Here is a 24429-nt window from a genome sequence, read left to right on the forward strand (position 1 = left end):
TGGTCACTAGACGACAGCGTTTTCGATCTGCTTTGCCACAAGTGGGGTGTTCCATCCATCAATGTCTTTGCTTCTGAGACCAACACCAAATGTCACAGATATTGCTCTTGAGCCAGAGACCTACTTTACCTATTTCCTCTGATACCGCTCATACAATGAACCATCATTTGACTTCAACAGTTCCAGTCGAATGCCATCCTCCTCGCTCCATGGTGGCCGCAACAACTGTGGTTCACACACCTGAGGTCAATGTCAACGGACATGTTCCATCTCCCGTCGATCCCCAACCTTCTCACTCAGGAAAACAGGATGACTTACCACCCGGATGTAGACTCTCTGAAACTGACTGCGTGGAGACATACTTGATCAAGCTCGAAAACCTTTGACGCAACGTACTCACTTGACCACCCTTTGAACCAATGGCTACTTTGAATCTCAAATTACTTTCTGTGAAAACATCCTTCCTTGTAGCAATAACATCTGCTAAGTGTGCTAGTGAACTTGCAGCCCTAAGACCAGATCCACCCTTCAATTCCATCCGGATAAGGTCACCCTTTATTTTGATGTATCATTTTTACCTAAAATTGTCTCTGAATTCCACTTTAATCAGCCAATAATGCTAACTACTTTATTTCCATCTCTTTCTACATCTATTGAGCGCATGCTCCACATGCTTGATGTAGGATGCTCCTTGGCATTCTACATTGATAGGAACAAATCATTCAGAAAATCACCAAGACTTTTCTATGTTTTCATGGCCCCCATAAGGGTGCTCCAGCTTCACCTCAAACTGTCTCTCGATAGATCGTTCAAACCATTTCATTGGCGTACGAGCTAGCAGGCAAAACACTGCCTGAACACTTTAAGGCTCGTTCTACCAGAGCGCTGTCAACTTCTACTGCCTTCCAGTGGGGAATAGAACTTCCTCAGATCTGCTGTGCAGCTACATGGTCTACTCCATTGACCTTTGCAAGATATTACTGTCTTGATGTCCGGGCAAAATATGATGCTGCTTTTGGCAAAGCTGTTTTTACCTCCATTTTACCGTGACGATCCACCATCTGGTAAGTGAGCTTGTCAGTCACCCAATGCATTGTCAGTCACCCTGTGCATTCAGAGGCCACAAAGAAGAAAGAGAGGTTACCTACCCGTAACCTTGATTCTTCTAGTAGTCCTCTGTGAATCCACACATCCTGCCCATCTTCCCCTCTATCTGTCACATTGTCTTTTTAAAAAATATATATTTCTTTGACAGCGACAGACTTTTACAGGAACTGATGAGACTTCTGGTGGACGGAGCATGCACTCCATGGGGTAACGTCCTACTAATCACGTTTTTAAGCTCTAGAAACTTCCAAGAGGTCCTGCGCTGGCACAGAACAACCCAATTGTGTGGATTGTGTGAAAATGTCTGTTTCATTTTTGTTTCTATTTTATGTAACATTGTTCTTCAAGTTGGACCATTGGAAGAACCATGGTTACGGGTAGGTAACCTCTCTTTTTCAGCCCTAAGTTTTTTTCAGAAATCCTTTGATGATAAATAGTTAAAAGGGTTTAGGAGGAAGAAGTCTGCAGTGTGCTGCTGTTCCATACAATGGCATTGATCCTAATATAATGAGAAGTCTTTGGAAGTTTCTGTCCTCTCTGTTTCTCCAGTCTGTCTGCAGTAAGGAAATAAGAGAGAAAGGGGAGGAAGAACCCCTGCCCCAAACTAAATTATTCCTTTCTGAGTATTGGTTTCTGCCTAAGAACTCCAGGATGTGAAGCATCACCCAATTCGTTGAGAACATTAAGGGAAACGAGGGAGTGCTTAGGGAAACTAAGTGTTAAATAGGGCCATTTGTCTGAAGCAGAGCAGAGCAGAGCAGAGGACAGTACTGTTGTCTCAATCATGGCTGGTTTATGGCCCACGATCCTTGAATTTGTGTGACAGCAAACCAGTGCCTTACATAGATTGCATCATAAATAACCCAAGTCCGCAGTGGTCAGAGAATCTAAATGAGAGAATGGGAAAAGGTGTAGAAACTAACACTGGGAGTAAGAGAGGTGGGAGAGAGTTGCCTTGGCTATTGAATTGCATAAAACTAAGACAGTACAGGACTGGAAGAAAAGGAATGAGTCAAGCACATAAATGTCTGTTTCATTTTTGTTTTTATTTTATGTAACGTTGTTCTTGAAGTTGGTGAATGTAGTTAACACAGCGGGCAGTATGGAGGAAATATAATTCAGTTTTATCCTTCTGTGAAAGGTGATGTGAAATGTCATGTTGTTTTTAATTATATCCTGTCTTCATTTCTGTATGCTGTCCTGGAATCCGCCAGGAGCAGGGGCAGGCCAGCCATTCTTAAAAGAAATGATTTGATAGAGCTAAATTGCATGATCCAGGTCTTCCTGTTTACCTGGGACAACTATTCCTGATTCAGAATCTGCCATTACAGATTATAACTGTTATTTTTACCCAAAAAAGTGTTTTATATTTTTCACTTACCTAGAAAACACGATTAGTGCCGCTGTCGGTTCTGACTTGATGGCACATAATGCACAAAGAAGAAAAGGAGGAAGCAGCTTGGGTGAAGGTTCAAATGTTGCCTCTCTATGCATGACAGTCCTGAAGTGGATCAGACCCCAACATACACTTTATTTGTAAGCAAAAAGAAAGAAAAGGAATCTCATCTGCATGTGGCACATTTAACGTGGCATGTAGTTTAGCTCTGACAGACAAAGGGAGAGAGAGAAAAGTTGGGCTTGGTAAGCGAATGGCATTTTTCTCTGGAAGGTTGATGTGTCTCAGTAGGTGATCCCTTCTGTTGGAGATATGTAACTCTCTTTCTGTGCTCATCTCCTATATTTATAAATAAACTCATCCTTAGGGTCCAGAATCCCTTACTGGTTTATTTTGGCATAAGGACAATGGCATAACTAACTGTAGTGAATTGCCTCTAATCAATGAGTGGCATTCCTACTTGCATGCCAATCACATGACTTGGTGTATGACTAGAAATGCAAGTGGCAACTCATTAATCAGAGGCAATTAGCTGCCCTAATGTACAGGCACTCCTCACTTAACAACTGAGTTCCATTCTTACGACTAGAAGAGCAATAATAGTGTACAAGGGAGTAATAAATTATGGGGACTTATGAGGGTAATCATCATCATCATCTTCATAGGCATCCTTCAGTCCCGAGAGACTATGGTAACGTGCTGTGTATGGAGGACTTCAACGCTGTATGCGAAGCTGGAGTGTCCTCTCCAGAGCACGAAGCCTGGGTAAAATAATATGGATAGGCTGTTACCCAAGCAGCAAATCCCCCCTCTCCACATCACTGAAATAGTCCAATGGAAAGGAGGTCATTAAACAGGTAGGTTGGTAAGTGAGGAGTGCCTGTATTTATTTATTTATTTTATTTATTTGATTTATATCCCGCTCATCTGGTAAATCTATACCACTCTGAGCGGCTAACAGGAACATATATACAATTATAATAAAATAAATTAAAAATCAATTAACAGAAAATGACAAAAATCATATACTATTGCACTTATACCAGCATTGATCAACAACACCGTAGGATTCTGGCTTTTATAAATTATCATGAGAGAATGCCTTCTGAACGACACCAGATCCAGAGATTAGTGCTATACCTATGGAACATCTCACTGGTCTAGGCATTTGGAGTGAGTGCAACTCCACTTATTTCCATATATCAGTTTTTTCTATAGCTTGCTAAAATGTTGCCATAGTTTCAACAGTTGTCCATTGTTTGAGATTCCGCTCTGTTGCGGAAGTTTTTAAGTGAGGCCTCCAGGATGGAGATGATGGAAGCCGCAATCGAAAACATCCAGAAGGTATCTGGCCAAGTGTCAGGAAGTGTGCTGTAAAATCCCTCCGTGTGTGCACACATCTTTTCTCTCATGCGCAAAAGTACCACACAGCACACCACCTCCAACTTCTTAACTGCCTTCTGATAAAAGATTTTACAAGGAAATGTTTAGGTTTTACATTGTTCTTTTTCCTTTGTTTTCCAAAGAGACTTCTTAACCTCTAAGTCAAGAGTCAATGTGGGATAGAGTGTTGGACTAGATGTCAGTAGACCTGGATTCAAATCACAGCCACAAAAATTCACTGGCAAGTAACAATGGTAAGGCACATCTCACATTCCTCAGAAACCTTATTACGGTCATGATAAATTGGAAGCGACATGAGAACCATAAAAAGAATAGCAACGTCTAAGTCAATACAGGACAGACTATTATGTAATATGGACAAATAACAGCATCTAGCCAGCAGAGCTGAACTATCAGCATGCTGTAGCACTTTGAGTAGGCTCAGGCTGTGATTCTTGGAACGCGAGTAGGAGTGTTAAGCAGCATGTCCCTGCTTTCATCTGTGAAATCTGAAAGAGGGTATTCCATTAATCTGCACAGCCGTGCTGGCATGAGCTTTGTGTTTGTTTGCTTGCTTGCTTGCTTGTTTGAATGAATAGCTATTTAACCTAACCAAAGATTTAAATGAGAATCTCCTAGATCCAAGGGCTGCCCCATTCACAGCAGCCAAGTGAGTCATTCAGTGTGCATATTCTTTCAAAGGAGCAATGACTGTTTCTGCGGCACTGAATGGAATGCTTCAGTCCCAGACCAACTGCACCTTATCCCAAACAGGTTGGTGTCATTGTAAATGCTGAATTGTAGGTACTCATCAAGGCAATCATGTACCAAAAAAAGATACAGAGATGCAGATACCTCGGTTGATCAATGTCAACAAATTAGTACTAGCAATTTTTGTAAAGCTAGGTGAAGGTAAAGGTTCCCCTTGACAATTTTTGTCCAGTCGTGTTCGACTCTAGGGGGCAGTGCTCATCCCCGTTTCCCAGCCGTAGAGCCAGCGTTTTGTCCGAAGACAATCTTCCGTGGTCACATGGCCAGTGCAACTTAGACACGGAACGCTGTTACCTTCCCACCGAGGTGGTCCCTATTTATCTACTTGCATTTACTTGCTTTCGAACCGCTAGGTTGGTGGGAGCTGGGACAAACGACGGACACTCACTCCGTCATGTGGATTCGATCTTACGACTGCTGGTCTTCTGACCCTGCAGCACAGGCTTCTGTGGTTTAGCCCACAGCGCCACCACCTCCCCTTTTGTAAAGCTACTAGGTCTCAAAACACATATGGTGTAGTGGATGGAAGCTCAGACTCAGACTTAGGAGACCTAGGTTCAATTCTATACCTGACTATGGAAATTCACTGGGATAAACTAGGGAAAACGATCGTTCCACATACCTTGAAGTCTATCGTGGCCATGCCATAAGCTGAAAGTGACTTGGTGGCAGAGAAGAACACAGCAAGAACAAGTAAGACTGAATGGCTATTACGGTTGAAACGAAGATAAAGTACTTTGCATTATAACAGAGACAGCTCACAGTGTTGTTGCTCAATTTTGCTTTTACTCAGAAAAATTTGTGTGTCACCCTTGTCCGCAGCTATATTGAGGAAATGCTAAAAAGAATCAGGACGCTTAAGTGAGGGTGGAGATAAGTGTTTTCTGCTAATCAAAACATCTTGATATTTTGATCCTGTGAGCCATAGCTGAACCATGCCATCAGAATCACCTTCTTACAAAGACACCTCAGGATTGTGGCCTTGATCTGGAAGACAATCATTGTGAAAGCGCTTAATCAACACCCCCTTTTTTTAACCACGGGAGGGGGGGGGAATCACAGCTGGATTTTTCTTTTGGTTCTCCAGCAGTGGAAATTAATGGACATGGTATTTCTAATAACACAAGTGAGGAAATAGGAATGATGACATCAGAACACATTTGTCTCCTCACTTGACTTATGTGATATCCAATCTAATGCCACAACGGTAGGAAATCCAAGAGATAAGAGAATTAAAAACAAGTCTCTTGTAGACACAGACTCTGGACTTGTTTCTTAGTGAAGTCAGAGGATTCTCCCTCTCTTCTGTTTCTAAATGAAGAGAGAAAAACCCACACACATACAGGCTGTGTAAATACACACACACATACACATAGATGCAGACAGAGTGAGAAATCAATCCATCAAATGTCATTACAGATTTATTAAGCCTGATGTAGAAAGACTTTTAACATCTTCAGAAAGCATAAAAAGAGCACTTCCGTTCCGTCTTGTGCTTTGAAAATCTAAATATATTTTTATCATATAAATAATTCTTTTCATGTTTTTAAGTGCATCTGTTTTTTTTTAATTATTATTCCTTCTTCAAATTTCCATTTTACAATTGGCCCAAACTGAAGTCTGCCTTGACTGAAATGAAGCTATTTGCAAAGCTAATGATGTTGTGGAGCGTGTCTATGGCAAACCGTATCAGCTAGATTTCAGAAAGGTAGTTCAATGAGGAAGGCATTAAAATGAGGGACAGCCTCCAGCAAAATCATAATTGAACACACCCAAGCCCTTAATGTCTGCAGTCGGATTTCCTGATGCAAATTATGATAACACTTCAGATGAGAACAATAACTGCGGTGAGAAAAAGATGCGGTGTTTCTTTCCCCCCCCCCTTTTTTTTTCCTGGCCTGCCACAAAGCAAAGACTTGCCATGTTTCTTATTTTTAAAAAATGTAAATAATATACATATGGAAACATTTTGTAATGGAAATGAAGCGTTCAGGATTAAATGCATAGTAGAGGTAACCCTCCTCCTTCTGAACACATTGGTGAAAGACGAGCAATTTGTCTATTATTTCAGACTTTAATTACTACTGTGAAACTGGAATGGTTTTATTTTCAAATAGCCAAGTATTTCTGAATCTGTATTTTCCAGGTTTTTTTTTAAAATAAAGTGGTTCAGGTGAGGGGAGATCCCTGGAATGTGCTGCAGAACTGAATGTGGCAAAGTAGCTTTATCTAAGTCCATTTAAATCTAAATCTCAAATTCATTGCATATTATTATCTCTAGATAACAAGAGATTGAAACTGGACGTAAAAATGCTTCTCCTCGCAATAGCCAAGGTGCGTTTAATTGAAAAACAGTTGTCCATGAAAGGTTTTATCCCAGATATATTTAGATCTGATTCCATAACACTGATGATAATTTGTTTACTACAAGATTATCAATCCTGAATATCTAGCAGTTGAGTTCCTCATATAGTGGCTGACATTTTCTGGGCTGGTTTTTGTGTTTTTTTAAAATCTTCTCCTAACTATTGCTGGAATCCAATCAGGCACATTCAGTCTGATAAATTCAAAGGAAGCTTACTCTAGAGAAGTGTGTGGAGGGTGGCCACCACCCATCAAGTAGGCTGGCATATTTTAAAACCTCCTGTTGTCTGAAGCGAGAAAATATTTATGCTCAGATTAGACTAGTTTGCGAATAACTCTTTTTTTTTTACCACTGGATGGTGCTCTATTCCTTAATGTCAGGGCCCTGTGGTTCAATTTGCTTTCCTTTTTAATTTTTTTTTTAAATTTAACTGTAAGGACCATTCATAATCATCAAAAACCAAGTGAAACATGGTTTTGATTAAAACAGCCTGTTGGCTCAATAATCTTTGTAATTTTAAAAACATCCTTAATGTGGAAGAACGGTACTACAAGGCAGCTGTGGCCTTGGGGCCCATTAGAACAGCCAGAAAATAAATAAGAAGGAGAAATGTGAGGTCATGAAAACAAAATTAAGCTAATGTTTCAAATTTTGACAATTACGAATTGTTCTCTGGAAAAGACTCCCCCCCTCCGTTTTTTTAAAAGAAAAAATAAATAAATTCAGGCATTGTTAGATAAAATACAAAAAGGGTCATTGTACATGTATGCGTTTCCTCGGGGAGGGATAAATATTTCTTCAAAGCAAAACCTGGATGTCATTTTAGCATTATTATCATCATCATTATCATTATGATGTTCGCTGTCTCCAGCACCGGGCAGGTCTCATGCAGATACAGATTTGTTTTCTCCATTGTTTCTCTGTAAACTCAGTTTTAATTCCTTGTAGTGGAATTAAGAGCCGATGAGCAAAGAAAACAACACCAGTAATCGTGACAATGGAAATAGCAAACATAATGGGCCGGGGTTTGGGGGACTGTTTTTTCCCCCTTTCTTTTTCTTCTTCTTCTTTTTTTTAGGAAACAGAAACAAGCAAATATAACAAAAAATTTGTGTTCATTAACATGGCAATATAGTTAATTATATACAAATATGTACAGTATAAAAAATGCATCAAAGGCTTCAATTTCCATCCGTTCAAGCTGCAGTGCACGCACATAGAAAAGCAGCTTGCTTTTCCTCATTCCACCATTGCTTCCTTTTCCCCCACCCCCAAGCCACCCTCTACCCTTTGCCCCAAGTCTACAGGCAATATATAATCTATACAGCATGCAACTTGTAACAAAAGTAGTGCCTCAGATGCACCGAAACATTCTGACAGATACACTTGCTGCAGTTTCTTATGGAAAGAAAAGGAATCTCAGGTGGGAACTTTTAAGAGTTGTGTTTGTTAAAAAGGAGGTCTGTTCTCCGCAGATGTGTAAGGCGAGGTGGGGACAGAGAGAGACAGACAGAGGAAAAGAGAAAATGAAAATGTCCTAGGTAGCTCACACACCTGGTTCAAGAGGAGTACACTTTCGAGAACTTGCTCTTCACAGGTGATCTATAACACCTCCAAGAAATCAAGGAAATCTAGCCAATTTGCAAATTGGCGAAGCTGTAAAAAAATGCTAGAAGATAACTGGACATACTTTTCTTCTTAAGACAGCCCAGCTTCTAACTGTGGTGCTGCTCTTTCATCTGTTACTGCACCAAAACCATCAGCTTTACAAACAGCTGACCATTTTTGCTAGTCTCCACATTGCCACGATTCTTTTGTATAAAACAGAAAGAAATTTCTGTTATCAATATGTAACACAGGGAAGAAAACTGCCTGTGTATTTGGGGGGTGAGGCAGAATGACTCAGAAGACATCATGGATGACAAAAAGCTGCATTGCACAAGAGATTATTTGATAAGAACTCTGCATAGAATGGAAATTATTCAGGTTTCATCATTTGAATCTATACAGCAGAATGAAATAGGTACCAAAATTTTTGTTGAGTGCTGGATAAAATTGATCAACGTTTGTGTTTTCGGATGCCTTCCTATTCTTATGGTGAAGGTCTCAAAACAGTGTGTGAGTGATCGGGCAGAAGTAAGGGCACGAGATGCAAACCCTACAGAGAATTGTGGGATTTCCTTCCATTACACTGTGCTGCTTGTTTGTTAGTTTAGAAGTCAGAGAATCTTTTCTGTATAAGCAAAGACAATACTTTGCCTAATCTCAGTTAAAATTTGCTTATAAATTTGGAGACAATACAGGAACCTATCCATTCATAAATACCTCCCATCATGCATTATGAACCATTGGTGGCCACATATACATTACAGATAGTGGCTGAAATCCTGTTGCACAGTTCCACATGTGCAATAGGAATGATAGTAGTGGCATCAAATTGCCTGCAATTAGGGCAAATCCCAGCTGATTAAAGGTGATTTCAGCGTGCTCATGACTCATGCACAATGCAGTGAAGTTGGAGGGGGAAAGAGATCTTATTACCTTCACCCTCAACAATTTAAAGTGATTTTCTATTGTGATTTTTTTTTGCTCCCGTTGGTTTCTTTCTAGATACCACTAAGAATAGTTGGCACAGTTAAGAACATAAAGAGAAGCAAGACTAACAGTGCTGCTTAATTTGCTTCTTCATGCAGACATTCTTACAAGTGCTTGCGGATATTTCCAAAGCCAGAATGAGCCTCTGACTTCATTTCATAATTCTCCACTAATGAATAACTGAAAACCAACTTTGCTAATAGAAAGTTCTTTAGCAAGAATGGGCTGGACAGAGGTGTGTCGAATGAAAAGCATTATACTCCTATACAATCTCATTTGCACTGGGTACCTCTGCTACTTATCCTTCATAAATAAAAGCCTAAACAGAATAAATAAATTAAATAAAAATATTATCAGCTCTTCGAATAGCCAATCAACATTAAAAGGGGGATTAGGGTGCAGTTTGGCAGAATCATGGAATATGCGGGTGAGTGTATTGATTATTCAGTCCATTGATTTGATTTGATTTTTGATCCCTCCTTTCTCCCCTATTGGGTATATTGCAATGCAGTGCCTTCTCCATGCACAAACTCCAATTATGCCAATCCAGGGAGCTGCTTGCTGTGCCACTACCACACCAGCTATGGCTTTCACTTCGGTAGAAGGAAGAATTGCATACATGCAAAGGTACCAGGGTACAAGTAAATCTGAAGGGAGCATTGCTGTGTATGGGCTAATGCTTAGAAAATGTATGTTTTGTACTGCGGGCAAGGGATGTCAAGAAATTTCTCCAGTGTTTAGAGCTATCTTTTTAAACGGGCTGTGCTGTTTGAGATGTCTCAAGCTCCCTGGAGAGATTTCACCTACAGCATAAGAGTGAGACTCCAATTTGTATCCTGAGCATCTTTTCCCCCTGCAAACCTAAGCACACACAACAGCAAGCACAGAGGGACAGGCTGATTGCTCACAGGGATAAGAAAAAACCATTCAATGCTTTTAAAAATCCACACAAGAAGGTCAAAGTTTCAAACCTTCCACATGTGCAAAAATCAATCCTGCAAGTGAGCAAATTCTCTCTGATTGACAAAAAACAAAACCAAACAAAAAACCTTCATCTTAATGTCTAGTGGCAAGGAGAGCTCTTTTTATATGTTCACCAAGAAGTGCTTTACATTCCCTGGAATCCCGAATCCTGAGGGATGTGTAATACACAAAAATACACCGGCATTTGTAATACACACAAGTAACTTTCTCACGCTCTTGATATTGGGTAGGTATATTCAGCTGCTGCTAAGAGGCACACGCAGAGAGGGAAAACACATTTCCTTATTACCAGCAAACACGGAGAGGCAACAGAGGATAGAGAAGACAGTAATAGCATCCATAACCAGTAACCCTAAGCATGCTCATGGGTCACTGAAATAAGGAGGGGAGGCGGGCCAGTACATGCACACTGCGCCATCTCCTTCCTTAGAACAGTGGCTGATATCCCTGCTTATCTTGTTGCTCTCCCCATTGGTGGAACTTATCACTCAGTGAATCATTCCATAGGCTGCCATAGAGGCAGTTTGCCACTACAGAAGCCATAAATCCTGGTGCAAAACTCCCATGTACTTTCATATGGTTTGAATTGGGACACGGTTTGTTTGTTTGCTTGTTTGTTTAAACCACAAGTTTAATTTTCACTTTCTTGTTGCTTTTCCTCAACTTCCCCCCCCCCCCCACTGTGTTGCAAGTAACAAAAGAGTCCCACCATAGCATTTGGTTTTTTTAATAGTATCTGGAACTACATTTCCAGGTTCATCAATTTCTGCTTCTCTCGTCTAAAAAAATAAAAATAAAATAAAATAAACTGAAATATTCCCTGAGAAGAACAACTTGGAATCCTTGGAATCTAAAAATTGTTTGTTTGCATGTTTGTTTTTGGCTTTTTGACTCCAATTATCGGAAGCTACAGACCAGGAATCTCTACCCATGGAAATAAACAAGGAATTGCTATAGCTCTAAAGTCCACTCTCTCCAGGACGATGTGAGTTTTAAAAAAAACAATGCTTTGCAGAGGAAACAAAGAAATTTAGAAAGTCTCAGATGATACCAACACAACGCTTGTGTCATCTGAACAACATGTAAAAAAATGAGAATCTCATTGACCAATCATGTACTTATCAAAGGACCTATGCTTTGTGTGGATGAGCCCTCATATACCGAATGGAACATGGTGCTTCTCCATTGTAACTGCTCTCTGCCACCCATTGAAGTAAAGCATGGTAAAGGGGGAGAAGTTTTAGTTGAAGAAGGTTGGCATAAGGAGAGATTGGTGTAGCTTTGGAGAAAGATCATCAACAACATCATGGCCTCTAAATGTTGACGTTCTCACTCGTAAGAAGGTTTAAGGATCGCTTTGAAATGTTGGCCATAACAAATCTATATCCAAATGTAGGATAGGTGATACCTTTATTTAGATCTATGGTTTCCAACTTCGGGTAACTCAGCGTGTTCATGGATTGCAATTCCCAGAACCTTTAACCACCAGCTGTGCTGGCTGGGGTTTCTTGGAGTTGCACAGACCACAGTTACAGGAGGGGAGATACTTGGCTCAGTAATACTACAAGTGAGAAGGATCTTGGAATTGTTGTAGATCAAAAGCCAAATACATAGCAGTCAACAGTGTGATGTGGCTGTAAAAAAAGCAAATGCTATTTTGGTCTCCAAATCCCATGAGGTACGTACTAGCTCCCCTCTGTTCAGCACCAGTTAGGAGCCATCTAGAGTACTGTATCTGGTTCTGGACACCACATTTAAAGATGGATGCCAAAATCTATGAGGAAAGACGGAAAGAACTGGTCATGTTTAGCCTTGAGAAAAGAAGACTGAGGGGAGATATGACAGCACTTTTCAAATACTTGAAAGTATACAGAGGAGGGGCAGCATCTGTTCTCAGTAATTCCAGAGTGCAGGACACATAATAATGCACTCAAGCTACAGGAAGCTAGTTAGACTGAATATCAAGAAAAACTTCATAACTGTTAGAGCAGTACAACAATGGAACCACGGGAGGTAGTGAGCATTCCAACAATGGAGGCATTCAAGAGAAAATTGGGCAACTATCTGTCAGATCTGCTTTGACTTGGATTTCTGTACTGAGCAGAGAGTTGGACTTGATGGCCTTATAGGCCCCTTCCAACTCAATGATTCAATTATTGCATGATCCTATGATTGTAACACCTGGGTTTCCCAAGGTTGGAAACCACTGATTTAGTCCACTAAAAGTCAAACATTTAATTAATAAATAAAGGTACCACCTCTTCTACATTTGGATTGTGTTAAGGACCATATGGATATCTCTGGTTTGTTTGATCTATTTTCCTCTCTCATTTGGGGACCTCATATGATAAGCTATTTTTACACAGAGAGAAAAGTTTTTATGGGGGAATAACAGTGGAACCAGGCATGGGGAACATCTGGGGTGACTGTACTGGGGACTATAGGGGGTTGACACATGGAACTCAAGCCACAGTTTACTCATCCCTGCTCTCCTGATGAGATCTCCAGAGAAATAACCAATAATTTATTTGATTCTAATTCATCTTTTTGCAGCTACTAATTTTTATTATTTATTTATTTATTTATTTACAATATTTTTTAGCCGCACCATTGCCAGTGGCTTCTGATTCACCACAAACTTGGAGGGTTTTCCCCCAAACAAAATTCCCAGAAATCATATTGATGATTATTTTAATCAGTCTCCCTAATACATATTAATTTCAGTTCTCCCGTTGTCAGAAAATTACAGCTTTTTAGAGCTTTCCTTTCCTTTAAAAAAAATCTACTGAAAATTTTACCAGTCTGCAAAATTAAGAGGTCAGGCAAAAATTATTTAATGGCAGTAGGTGCTGGAACTCTAAAAGGGTAAAAGGTTTATTATGATGCCAAAATGTAAACGGTCAACATTATGTGTCAAAAATTTAAAATTGCAAATGTCTTTACATCCACGAATGATGTGTGTTTTTACTTTTCTGTTTTAAAGAAGAGAAATAAGTTTTAAAGCAGATAGTTCATGACTTTACTTATGTCTACATTTTTCTTGTTGATGGATTTGTTTTTATCCCTTTGTGTGGGAAGGTGAAATTAACATTTGCTGTAAAAGTCTAATTCTGCTTAGTGTATTTATATCACAGTACATATGGTGCTTTATTTATTGTTAAGTAATAAAGAAAGAAGCCAGCGCTGCTTCATTTATATTGTTGGAAGTATCTTTGACGAGAAGCATTCCCCTGCAAACGCTTTTGGAGAGGCATTAATATGTAACTTATTGATTTTTTGAATGTCCTTTAAGATTTCAAAGGAAACAAGATGAGTTAATCTTGAACAAGCATTTAATGCAAAGAATACCATCTCATATAAGCAGAGCTTTGTGATTTTTTTGTAGTAGGCAAGACATAACCTGATATTGGGTTTAGGGTTTAATGGCTTGAGAATATATACAGAGAGGGAGGGAGAGGGACAGTCCATTCAGATGTTCTGCTCCTTTTGCTATTTGGGTTGAAAAGAACCCATCTATACATTTATTTTATATCAGACAGTAAAAGGAACCCGAAAGCTAATGAGAATGGATGTTCTTATTTTTGAAGGAAAGGAGTAATGCCAAAGGAAGGAACATATACAGAGCCATGATGTTTTTTTTCCTATCCAAAAATCTCGTATGAAAGTTGGACAAGGAATTATAGTGGAGTAATAGAAAGGGAAGTTGCATTAGGCCGACAGGCTTTTTCGAGTAAACTGATTTGTTTGCTTTATTTGGGTTTTTGCTTTTCTTTTTTGTTCCTGCGTTCTAAGCTTTTCCCCATGTTTATATGGAGCAGCTTATAATGGACGTGAGCTGCTTTGTGTGTGGTGGCTCTGACAGAAAAGGAATTAGGAAGAGCATCTCTTGAGTGTCCCAGCAGGCGATTTTCCTAATCAATCCTCCTACATGGCCTTGCATTCAAGGAGGACACCTAATGGCCTGGAATTGTGGAGATCACATGTTCTGAATAAAGCTGGCTCTTAGTGGGGAAGATGCCACAACGGAAGCCCATTCCTTCTTTTCAGGCAGCGGGAGTTCAGCGACACATCTTCAGCCACTCCTGCCAGCAGCCTTTGATCTCATTAAGGAACAACTTTGGGATGTGGCTTATAAGATAAAACTGGTCCCCTGCTGCTTGCCATCCATCTTTTCTCCAAAGCAAGGCATTTTCTTTTGCAATCCCTCCTGATCTTTCTCCTGCGTGGCATGGTTCTGCTTCTTTCTCCCTCAATGCCCTGCACTGGGAGGCATTGTCGTTGCTCTTAGAAATCCCTTTTTTCCCTCTCTGATAAGGGGTAGGAAAGTGCCTTTCTATCCTGCAAGGTGTCCAGCTGGCAGTGGGAGTAAAGTGGCACATTGTTTCCCACTCGAAGCAGCAGGGGAGTTTGGGCCCTCCCAGAGTATCAGAAGCAACATGCCTCTATAAATTAGTTTCTGGGTGCATGAACAAGAGGCTGCTGTTGGTCATGCTCTACAGGCTTCCCCTGGACAACACATTCACTATTGTGGAAACAGAATGTTGGACTAGGAAGGTCTTTGGTATAATCCAGCGTGGTCATTCTGAAATTCTTCTCACACAGGCATCCATTTTAGCACATCAAAGCCTAATACAGTAAACAGCATTAAACATCTTCCTCATACATCAGGTAGGTGATTTTTGGGGGGTTCAACTTGCATGCTTGCTTTCTGTCTGTAACAAGAGAGAGGAGAGAGAGCGTGCAAAAATTGTTCCCATGTTTGAGGGGAAGTATTTTGAAGGAATTGTTGCTAGCCAATCAGCACCATCCACAGTCAGAAGGCACCACAAATTTACAGAACTACCGAAAATAGAGGTATATGTGATTGTTTTCAGAGTTATTCCAAGAAAGAAAAGGTACATGCAAATGCAATGCAGCAAAGGCCCTTAAAAATTGACCAGAGTTCTGTAGAGATGTTCTCCTGATCTGCCTTCTTTCCAAGTTATGGAGGATGTGTGCTTTTTCTAGAGGAAGCTGTTAACAGATGTGTGATGTAAGCTTGCGTTTGTCCATCAGTACTGGTTAGGTAGGTCGGATGACTTTGACACTACGAACAAAACATATTTGGGATGTAGGCTGACCCCTTGTAGCTACAATAACATCATGTCCATGGTAAGCTGGTCAAGTGGGATGTGAAACAATATGAAGGGCATAATCTAAATCTCCCCTTTCCCATTTTTAAGAGTGTCATATGCTGACAGTAAACAACAAAAAAAGGAGCCCACATTTCTGAGTAAATCTTTTCTAGCTGTAGGTGATGGTGACAATTTCTCTTGCTTTATTGCAGCACGAGAGAATAAGCAGCTTGGATGTATGGTATATCAACGTGCCACCTGTTAATAAGGAGGAATGCAAATCATAAATATCTAGCTTGTTTGATCACCAGTTTTTTTAATTAATGTTTTCATGATCTCCAATAAGAATAAAAGTCGAGATAATATTGAGTGGAGGTGACACAGAAAAGAGGCAACAATATTCCCCCCCTCTATTCTTCCCTGATTTATATGACAAATAAACCATCAGCTCATCCAGGTTTATACCAAGAAAGAAAAGAAATAAGTGTGAAAGAGAGGCAATATTTTTATTTTATTTTTAAGAACATATTGTCTCAAACAAGACCACTTAATTCAAATGTGCATCTAAAATGTTCCCAAAGGAGAGCAAGTGCAGACAAAACAAGCAGAGTTTTAATAAGGTGATATTGTCATTTATAGGTAACTTTTCAAAAGAAATTTAGAGTTTTATTCTGTCTATGCTTGTTCTTCTTAGATGTTAGATGCAAAGTTAAGGTTCTTACTTGGTCCTCTAGCTGAGGGAGGGGGGATGTAAAATAGCTGGTGCTGCCAAGAGCCACTCAAAGGATGGTTAATTATCATGCTAGCGTTTTGTCAGAGATTGGAAAGGTGGGGGGGGAATGAACTACAGGTCCCAGAATGCCCAGCCAGCTTGGCCACTAGTTATACTAGTTGAGGATTTGTGGGAGCTGTGGTCCTAAATAGCTTTGCAAGTAGGGGTAGACGGTAACCAGGTGACTTGAGTGGGGAATTCTGGGAGCTGTAGTCCAAAATGTTTTGCTTTGAAAATAATGTTCATGTGAGGTTGTCAGGATGGAAATAGGCAAATGGGAGTGGTTTAATGCTTCTCTCCACAGCTACAGCCCCACCCATGTGGTAGTAAATGTAAAAAGCATTTAGGTATGGATTCTATGTCGCCGTCTTTCTACCTCACTAAAAATGGTGCGTGAAACAATTACAGGAACCTAGAATGCAAACCATTGTACATAGTATGTATCTCCTTTTGTGTTTTCTCTTTGTTTAAAATAATTGAAGTAGGGCACCGATACAAACTGGTATTACACCACACAGGGAACAAGGTTTTATTCCCTTCCATCCGCTATTTTCTTCCCAGTGCAGTAGTTAAATACAAACAAACAAGCAAGCAAAAACCTGGCTGAGGGAAGCATAGCTCCCATTGGTGTCACTGGGAGTGTTTCCCGTGTTGCCATCTAACTGGTGAGGCAGGATCGGGTGGGTGTCATTCAAGAGGGAAGGGTGAAACCTACCATCTTGGTGTGCTGTGGTCCTGAACTGGACCAAGTTTCCACACACCTCTTTTTGTATGAAGGAAAACAACAACACTGCGCATTGACTAGAACACATAGTTAGAGTGTAAGGGAATCATCATTTTGGAATTGCAGAGCTGGACGGGACCCTATGGATCATTGAGTCTCACCCCTATCAAGGAGGCACAGTGGAGAATAGAACTCCCAAACTCTGGCTTCCCAGCCCAGATATCTAAGCTAAATATTATTATTATTATATTTCAGAGTTGGGAGACAGAAACTATCCTATGGTTACTTACTGTCTTAGATCCTATTACTTCGCATAATAAGTCATAGTAGAGTGGTCCCGATGAACCAGCGGGGATTTTGTGAGTCAGCTCTTTTGGAAATTCCATCTGTTCAAATGGGCCTGCTCTAGTGTGATTTACCGTCCTAAAGTAAGTCACAATTAGAGTAGGCCATTTGACTCAAAGGAATCTACAGAGAAGCTGACTTACCAAATCCCCACTGATTCAATCCCCACTGCAATCTACTATGCTAAGCAACAGGATTTCATCCTTTTGAGTCTGTAGCAATAGTGAAAATTGAAGGCCTAGCTCCCAGCTCAGTCGCTTAGTAACACAATTGTACCCAAAGATTATGTTAGATCACCCTCTAAGCTTGCAGATCCTTAAAAAGACTGTCCTTTGATTTCAGAGAATTCTGCTTCTGGCTTCCTTTGATTCATATCTTCTTTTTGCTGGGACAGATTCATAACCACTGAAAGCAATATAGCAGTTTTCCCCCAAGGACAATGGCTTTCTGCATTGACCATGTTCCAAATGGCAGAATCTGATGCATTTAATCAGTCTCCTGAATGAACTTACAAAATGTTCTGCTGATACCAAACAGCATATAAATTACCAACATACTGTAAAACACACCAGTTTGCATATTTAGGACATAATGCTCTAGGAACTTATTATGCATGCACTCCTTTGAAATGAACAAGAACTGCACAACAGCACGTTAGTAATAAATAATTCTTCAGCATTTATATACTGCCTTACCATATGTTACCCTGCTGGAACCTTTACAACAAACCTATAAAGCAAGTCTGTATTGCCCACATTTTGCTGATGTGGAGACTGAGGCTGGAAGAAGGCAAATTAACTTCGCGCCACTGGCTGATTTTAGGGAGGGAAAACTGAACCAGAGAACTACAAAAGACGATAATGCTAGGAAAAATTAAAGGCCTCAAACCAAATATGAGATGGGTTAACTCAAAGGAAGCCACAGTCTTGCAAGAACTTAGCAGAGCTGTTGAGGACAGGATATTTTGGAGATCACTCACTCATAGGGCTCACAATAGAGTCAGGAGCAACCTGAGGACACCTAACAACAGCTAACCACTCAGTCTTTCAATGGCCCTTCCTTGCGCTCCAGACCTTCCCAGTGAGATGGATTCTGAACTCTACACAAAAACTCTATACTTTTGCAATGTCAAGCCAGAAGAAATTTGTACCTGCTGCATGATTGAAAAACAGGCCCACAATCCTTGCAAAATCTGTTTTAAGCTATAAAATTTGCTTCTAGAGAAAGGGAAGATGGAGACTACAAATAGTGTGGGTTTTTTTTTGTTTTTTGTTGGTTTTTTTGTTTTGTTTTGCTTTTTGCACGGAGAATCGACACCATGTTTCCCCAAAGTGAAATGGGCCGCTCTGGCATCGCTCCCACTCCCTGCCGACTCACAGCTCATGCGGCAAAAATTTGCGTTACATAACTGCATTTAATAATCCTGGCCTTGGCGTAGTGCAATTTAACAGCTTCAGAGGAAACCCAATGCTAATGCATTGATTTGGCTTTAATAGAATGTCTGCTGTCAATGGCCAGTGGCCCGCCCCTGCCGCATCGCATGCCTGCTTCAATCTTAACCCATCCGAAGGCTCTGCTCGTTTCCAGTTGAGTTCTGTTTGTTTCCAGTTGAATAGGTTAAGCAAAGACAGACCTCACTGTTCTCAATTCACTTTATGATCCTCCCATCATAAAAAATAATATCAGCACCTTGCTTTTCATGTCAGAACTACATTTGAGCTGCGATTCCCTATGCCCATGAGTAAATCCCATAAAAGCTGCCCCGTTGTACTGTCGTTCTTTTTCCTTGTGGATGATTGATTGATGGATGAGTGCTGACACTTCAATGAAGCTATTTCGACTGCCATCTCAATCCGATGATGTGAGGGGTATACTTTCCGTCCATGCCTCATTACTTCAGAATGACATTCCTGGAACTTCATTTACTTTTCCCCTCCTTCCCTCAAGCGCCATATTTTTTCCCATCTAGGTTATGCATGCCATAAAAAAAGCAATTTGCTATTATATGTGGCATAAGGGCAACACTTTCCCTAGGAGGTAAATAAGGAGAGGATTCGTATGCCCCCCCCTCCCCTCCACTCGCCATGTTGAGTTTAGGGATCATGTCAAAATTCCTCAGACAATTCTGAGGGAGGATTTTTCTGCTCCTGAAAACTGGAAGAAATACTAAATGGATATGACCTTGTGTGTGTGTTTGTGAGCACATGCGCGCGCATGCACGCACACACACACACACACAGACACACACACACAAAATCCTGTGTCCAGCTTTATGTTTAGTTTAGCCTTATTTTGTTCTCTAGTTATTTCTTCTAAAATATTTTTGGCTTTATGCCTAGCTTACCTTAAACATGTCATTTGTTGTTCAAGTAATATTTTATTATTTGATGCACTCTTATTTTTCCTTTAAGGCTAAGGAAACTTGTTCTGGAAATTTACAGGTGGATTAAGTTTTATGGGGTGGCGTTTTTGTACTAAAAATGCTTCATGGTGAAAAGAAGGTTGTGCCTGTACTTAACCCCTACAACAGCACATCGGCAATGGGAAATTTTCGCCATCAAAACGTCTTGGAAGCTTTTCTGAGTTGACTTAGAACCTGATTTTAATCTGCGTAATACAGTATTCCTGTTAATAATAACATATAATTAAGACATCCGTTAAAAATCCATAACGTTAATTTAATGGAGAAAATCTAATACAGTTCTATTGGAATTTTTACGTTAAATCAACTTTAACGGGCTTTTAATGGATGTCTTAATTAGGTCTCATTATTAACGTGAATATTCCACAAATTAAAATTGGAAACTTAGAAGTTTTAATGGAGAAAAAAAGTTAAAAGGACCATTTTTAAACAGCAGCTTGCTTTTGCCCCCATGTCAAGACAACTCTGCTCCTTTTAAAACTAACTTGAAGGTAAGAAGCAACTTCAGGTATATCTAATGTGCTTGGTCATATTACGGAGTGGAACTTTAGCATCATTTTCTCAACAAATGTGATGTGCAGTTTTAACTCTTAATAAACATGTTAAAAACATGTCATGATGATGATTTTTTTTTGCTTTTGTTTGTTTGAAAAATCACTCCATCGCATACATATCGAAATACAGAGGTGTGGAGATTTTAAATTAAAAGGAAAGGAAAGGAAAGAAGGAATAGAAAGAAACATGAATGATAAGACCCGGAAAACAATCCATTTTTAACAAATCTTTGGCAGCAACACATAACTATTTGAACAACTTGCTTGGGAAGATTAACACTGTTCTGAGTTTTTTTGGCTCTGAATCTGTTTTAACTTAATAATTCTTCTACTTACTGTGATGTATTGATCCCTAGTGCAATGAGTGGATTGGGCAACCCAGGTGCATCAGTAATAGCTGCACTGAGTTGAAACATTTCCTTTAGACAAACTATCCCAAAGGGGTTATAAATAGGAAACAGACATTACCATGAAAAAGCAAAGCTTCCAGTGTGACTGCATCTTGTGGAACACGCCTGGACATTAAACTATGAAGAATTATTCTTCCCCACCCCCTTTCCTGTCAAGTGTTACAAATTGACAAAATAAGTACATCAATGTTTTCAGTCATTATCCTACTTCAGCGGTACTTTGTTTTAGTGACAGCAAAAAGGGACAGTGGAGACCAGAAAGTCTCAGTGCAGTTTATCAATGAAAATCTAATATCGTCCATAAGCAGGGGAGTGGAAATCAATACTTCATTACCAAATTGTTAGTGAGGATGAAGAAGAATAGCTGGAGATTTTTATTATTCTTTCAGCAGTCTTCTCGGTCCGGGTTGTTGGGAGTTCAATGTCAGAAGCGGATGAAAGAGGGCTCAAGAGGTTCAGTCCAGGGAGGAGGGCTGGGGAGGGGGGGAGTTAAGGCATTTGTCCTGCAATCAGAAAAAAATAATAATTACAATAGTGCAAAAACAATTGAATGAATGGTTTTCTTTCCCTTTTCTTCAAGGCCATCTTTTGACCTGATATCTTCAAGTGCATCAGGGCCAAGCTACACAATATCATTAGAAGGAAAACATCCCTCAAGGGGTAGAAGGTGGTTCTCCATCTTAGCTCAAGCTTGTCATGCTCCTACACTTTATACATTCCCTGTACAGTGGTGCCTTGCATGATGAATGCCTCGCGAGATGAAAAACCCGCAAGACTATTGGTTTTTGCGATCGCTATGGTGCCTCGCAAGATGGCTTCTTCTATGGCCGTGCTTCGCAAGACGGGTTCCCCCCCCCGAGAGCGATGCCTTGCAAGATGAAAAAAATTCATTAGTCTTGCGAGGTTCCCATTGGGAAACCGCTTTTTGCAAGACATTTTTTTCACAAGACAGCGCTACTCGTGGAACGAATTAAATTTGTCTTGCGAGGCAACACTGTATTTTGCTTTCTTTCTCATAAGAAAGCAAACACAGGCTTTGCATTGGCCTGGCATTTGCCTTTGGAGGGATTATCAACTTCTAAATGTGACGGTGTGGGTCTTCTATGCTTCAGCCTCCATTTCAGAGGGATTGAGGATGATAAGAAAACGGGGTCACAAACGTATTTGTTATCTATTGAGCTCTGTGCAGCTCTAACTGGATAACTTAGTAAGAAGAAGGGGGTCAAGATTTCACCTCCCCACTGTGCCTCCTAGGACCTGTGTAGTTTTGGGCAAGCTACACGGTCCCATCGTGGCCTAGAATAAGGCACTGATAAAAACTGCTACTGAATAGGGATGTGATATTCAGGCTGTTGGTACTTCACTTCTCAAAATTCTCCATCCGGGATTTTCCACCTAAAGGACCCACAATACAGACTCTTCCTGTTGAAAAAAAAAATGCTTCTCCCAGCAAGCATAGGGGCAGCTTCCTCTTTTACTAGGAAGCTAGGCCATGAAGACAGGCCATGAAGTCTTCCAGCTAGACCTTTTTGTAGGTAAGCCATGTGTAAGTAGTTGTAGCTGTGGGTCTGAAATCAAAATAATCTGAATGGCACGTCTCTGCTTCGGAGTACTTCATACATTATATACACATATATATCACAGAAGTGAGTACACCCCCTCACATTTCATAAATATTTTAGTATATCTTTTCATGTGACAACACTGAAGAAACGACACTTGGCTACAATATAAAGCAGGGAGTATATAGCTTGTATAACAGTGTAAATGTGCTCAAAATATCGCAATACAGCCGTTAATGTCTAAACCGCTGGTAACAAAAGTGAGTACACCTTTAAGTGACAATGTCCAAATTGGGCAGAAAGTGTAAATATTTTCACGAAGGCTTTCACGGCCGGGATCTAATGGTTGTTCTGGGTTTTTCGGGCTCTTTGGCCGTGTTCTGAAGGTTGTTCTTCCTGACGTTTCGCCAGTCTCTGTGGCCGGCATCTTCAGAGGACAGAGAACAACCATGTAAATATTTTGTCTGGCCACCATTATTTTCCAGCACTGCCTTAACCCTCTTGAGCTTAGATTTCCCCAGAGCTTCATAGGTTGCCACTGGAGTCCTCTTCCACTCCTCCATGACAGCATCACAGAGCTGGTGGATGTTAGAGACCTTGCGCACCTCCACCTTCCATTTCAGGATGCCCCACAGATGCTCAATAGGGTTTAGGTCTGGAGACATGCTTGGCCAGTCCATCACCTTTACCCTCAGCTTCTTTAGCAATGCAGTGGTCATTTTGGAGGTGTGTTTGGGGTTGTTATCATGTTGGAATACTGCCCTGTGGCCAGTCTCTGAAGGGAGGGGATCATACTCTGCTTCAGTATGTCACAGTACATGTTGACATTCATGGTTCTCTCAATGAACTGATTTGAAGCTTCGCTTATCTGGACAGTGAAGTGAGCTCAACTGGCAGCCCTCACCTTAGTAAGGTAATGGTTAGTTGCAATCCTGACAGCTTTCCAATTATATTCCATCAGGTTCCGTCTCCAATTGCACTCTAGCCTTCTCCTGTTCTACTTCATAGCTCACTGGTTAAACCAGGGCACTGGACGAGCTCTGCAATGGAGAGGGCATTTAGCTGCAATCATGTCAACAGCCCTGGTAGCAGCGGCGAGCCAGCCATCAACCAGAGCCTCAACAGGAGCGCCAGTCAGGTCAGCTGAAATCCCTCTCATAGAATCCTAGAATTCTATAGGATCCAGTAGTCTTCGAGGGTTATAGGTCCTTGCTCCCTGCAGGGAGGGAGAGCCACAGAAAGGTTACATTTAATTAGGTGATGAACTGAACATGACAAGGGGACTGACACAAGGTCAGTCACCATCAGACCACACTCTCTCCGCTCAGGGGAGAACACCAGGTCTAAGGTGTGGCCGCCCACATGGGTGGGGCCATTGTCATGTTGGGACATGTCCAAGGAAGCCGGACTGGAAACTATTGCCTCCACATGGTTGTTGAAATCACCCAAGACCAAAAGCCTCGGGGATTCCAACAGTGCTGTGGAGACAAAGTCCACCAGCTTCGGTAAGGAAATGGCTAGGTTGTGGGAAGCGCGGTAACCCAGCAAGATACCAATACCATTCCTGGCCCCAATCGACAATTTGTTGACTACAGACCTGGCGTTAACAATCAACACCAAAAGACCTGGTGTCACCACCGCGGAGCACCTAACAAACTCTAGAGTGTTTTTATATACAATGGCTACTCCCCTGCCCGCCCCTCCAGTCTACCCTGGTGCTGGACTGCAGAAGCTGGAGGGCAGGCGAAGGACAGGGAAACACCCCCTTTCCCCGCCCATCCGTCTCAGTCATGCATGCCAGGTCTGCATCCTCCTCCAGGATAAGGTCTTGAATAATTTGGAATTTATTGGATACAGACCTGGTGTTAAGCAGCACCAGATTTAGAGTGGAGGGACAGCTGGTCTGACTACCTCGAGTCTGACAG

At 40.9% G+C, this 24429-nt stretch overlaps 1 protein-coding gene across 2 annotated transcripts in view; it reads right to left on the reverse strand.

Annotated features, from left to right (window-relative positions):
- Positions 1-6065: 6065 nt before the first annotated feature.
- The window catches only part of TSHZ2 (teashirt zinc finger homeobox 2), a 424686-nt gene continuing 406322 nt past the window's right edge, over positions 6066-24429 (reverse strand). For both annotated transcript variants that reach the window (XM_078392170.1, XM_078392167.1), the window contains exon 3: positions 6066-21445. In XM_078392170.1, coding sequence (XP_078248296.1) covers positions 21444-21445 — 2 coding nt within the window. In that variant the 3' untranslated portion in view covers positions 6066-21443. The remainder of the gene's footprint in view (positions 21446-24429) is intronic.

Source organism: Pogona vitticeps, chromosome 4, assembly GCF_051106095.1.
Source record: "Pogona vitticeps strain Pit_001003342236 chromosome 4, PviZW2.1, whole genome shotgun sequence".
NCBI lineage: Eukaryota > Metazoa > Chordata > Lepidosauria > Squamata > Agamidae > Pogona > Pogona vitticeps.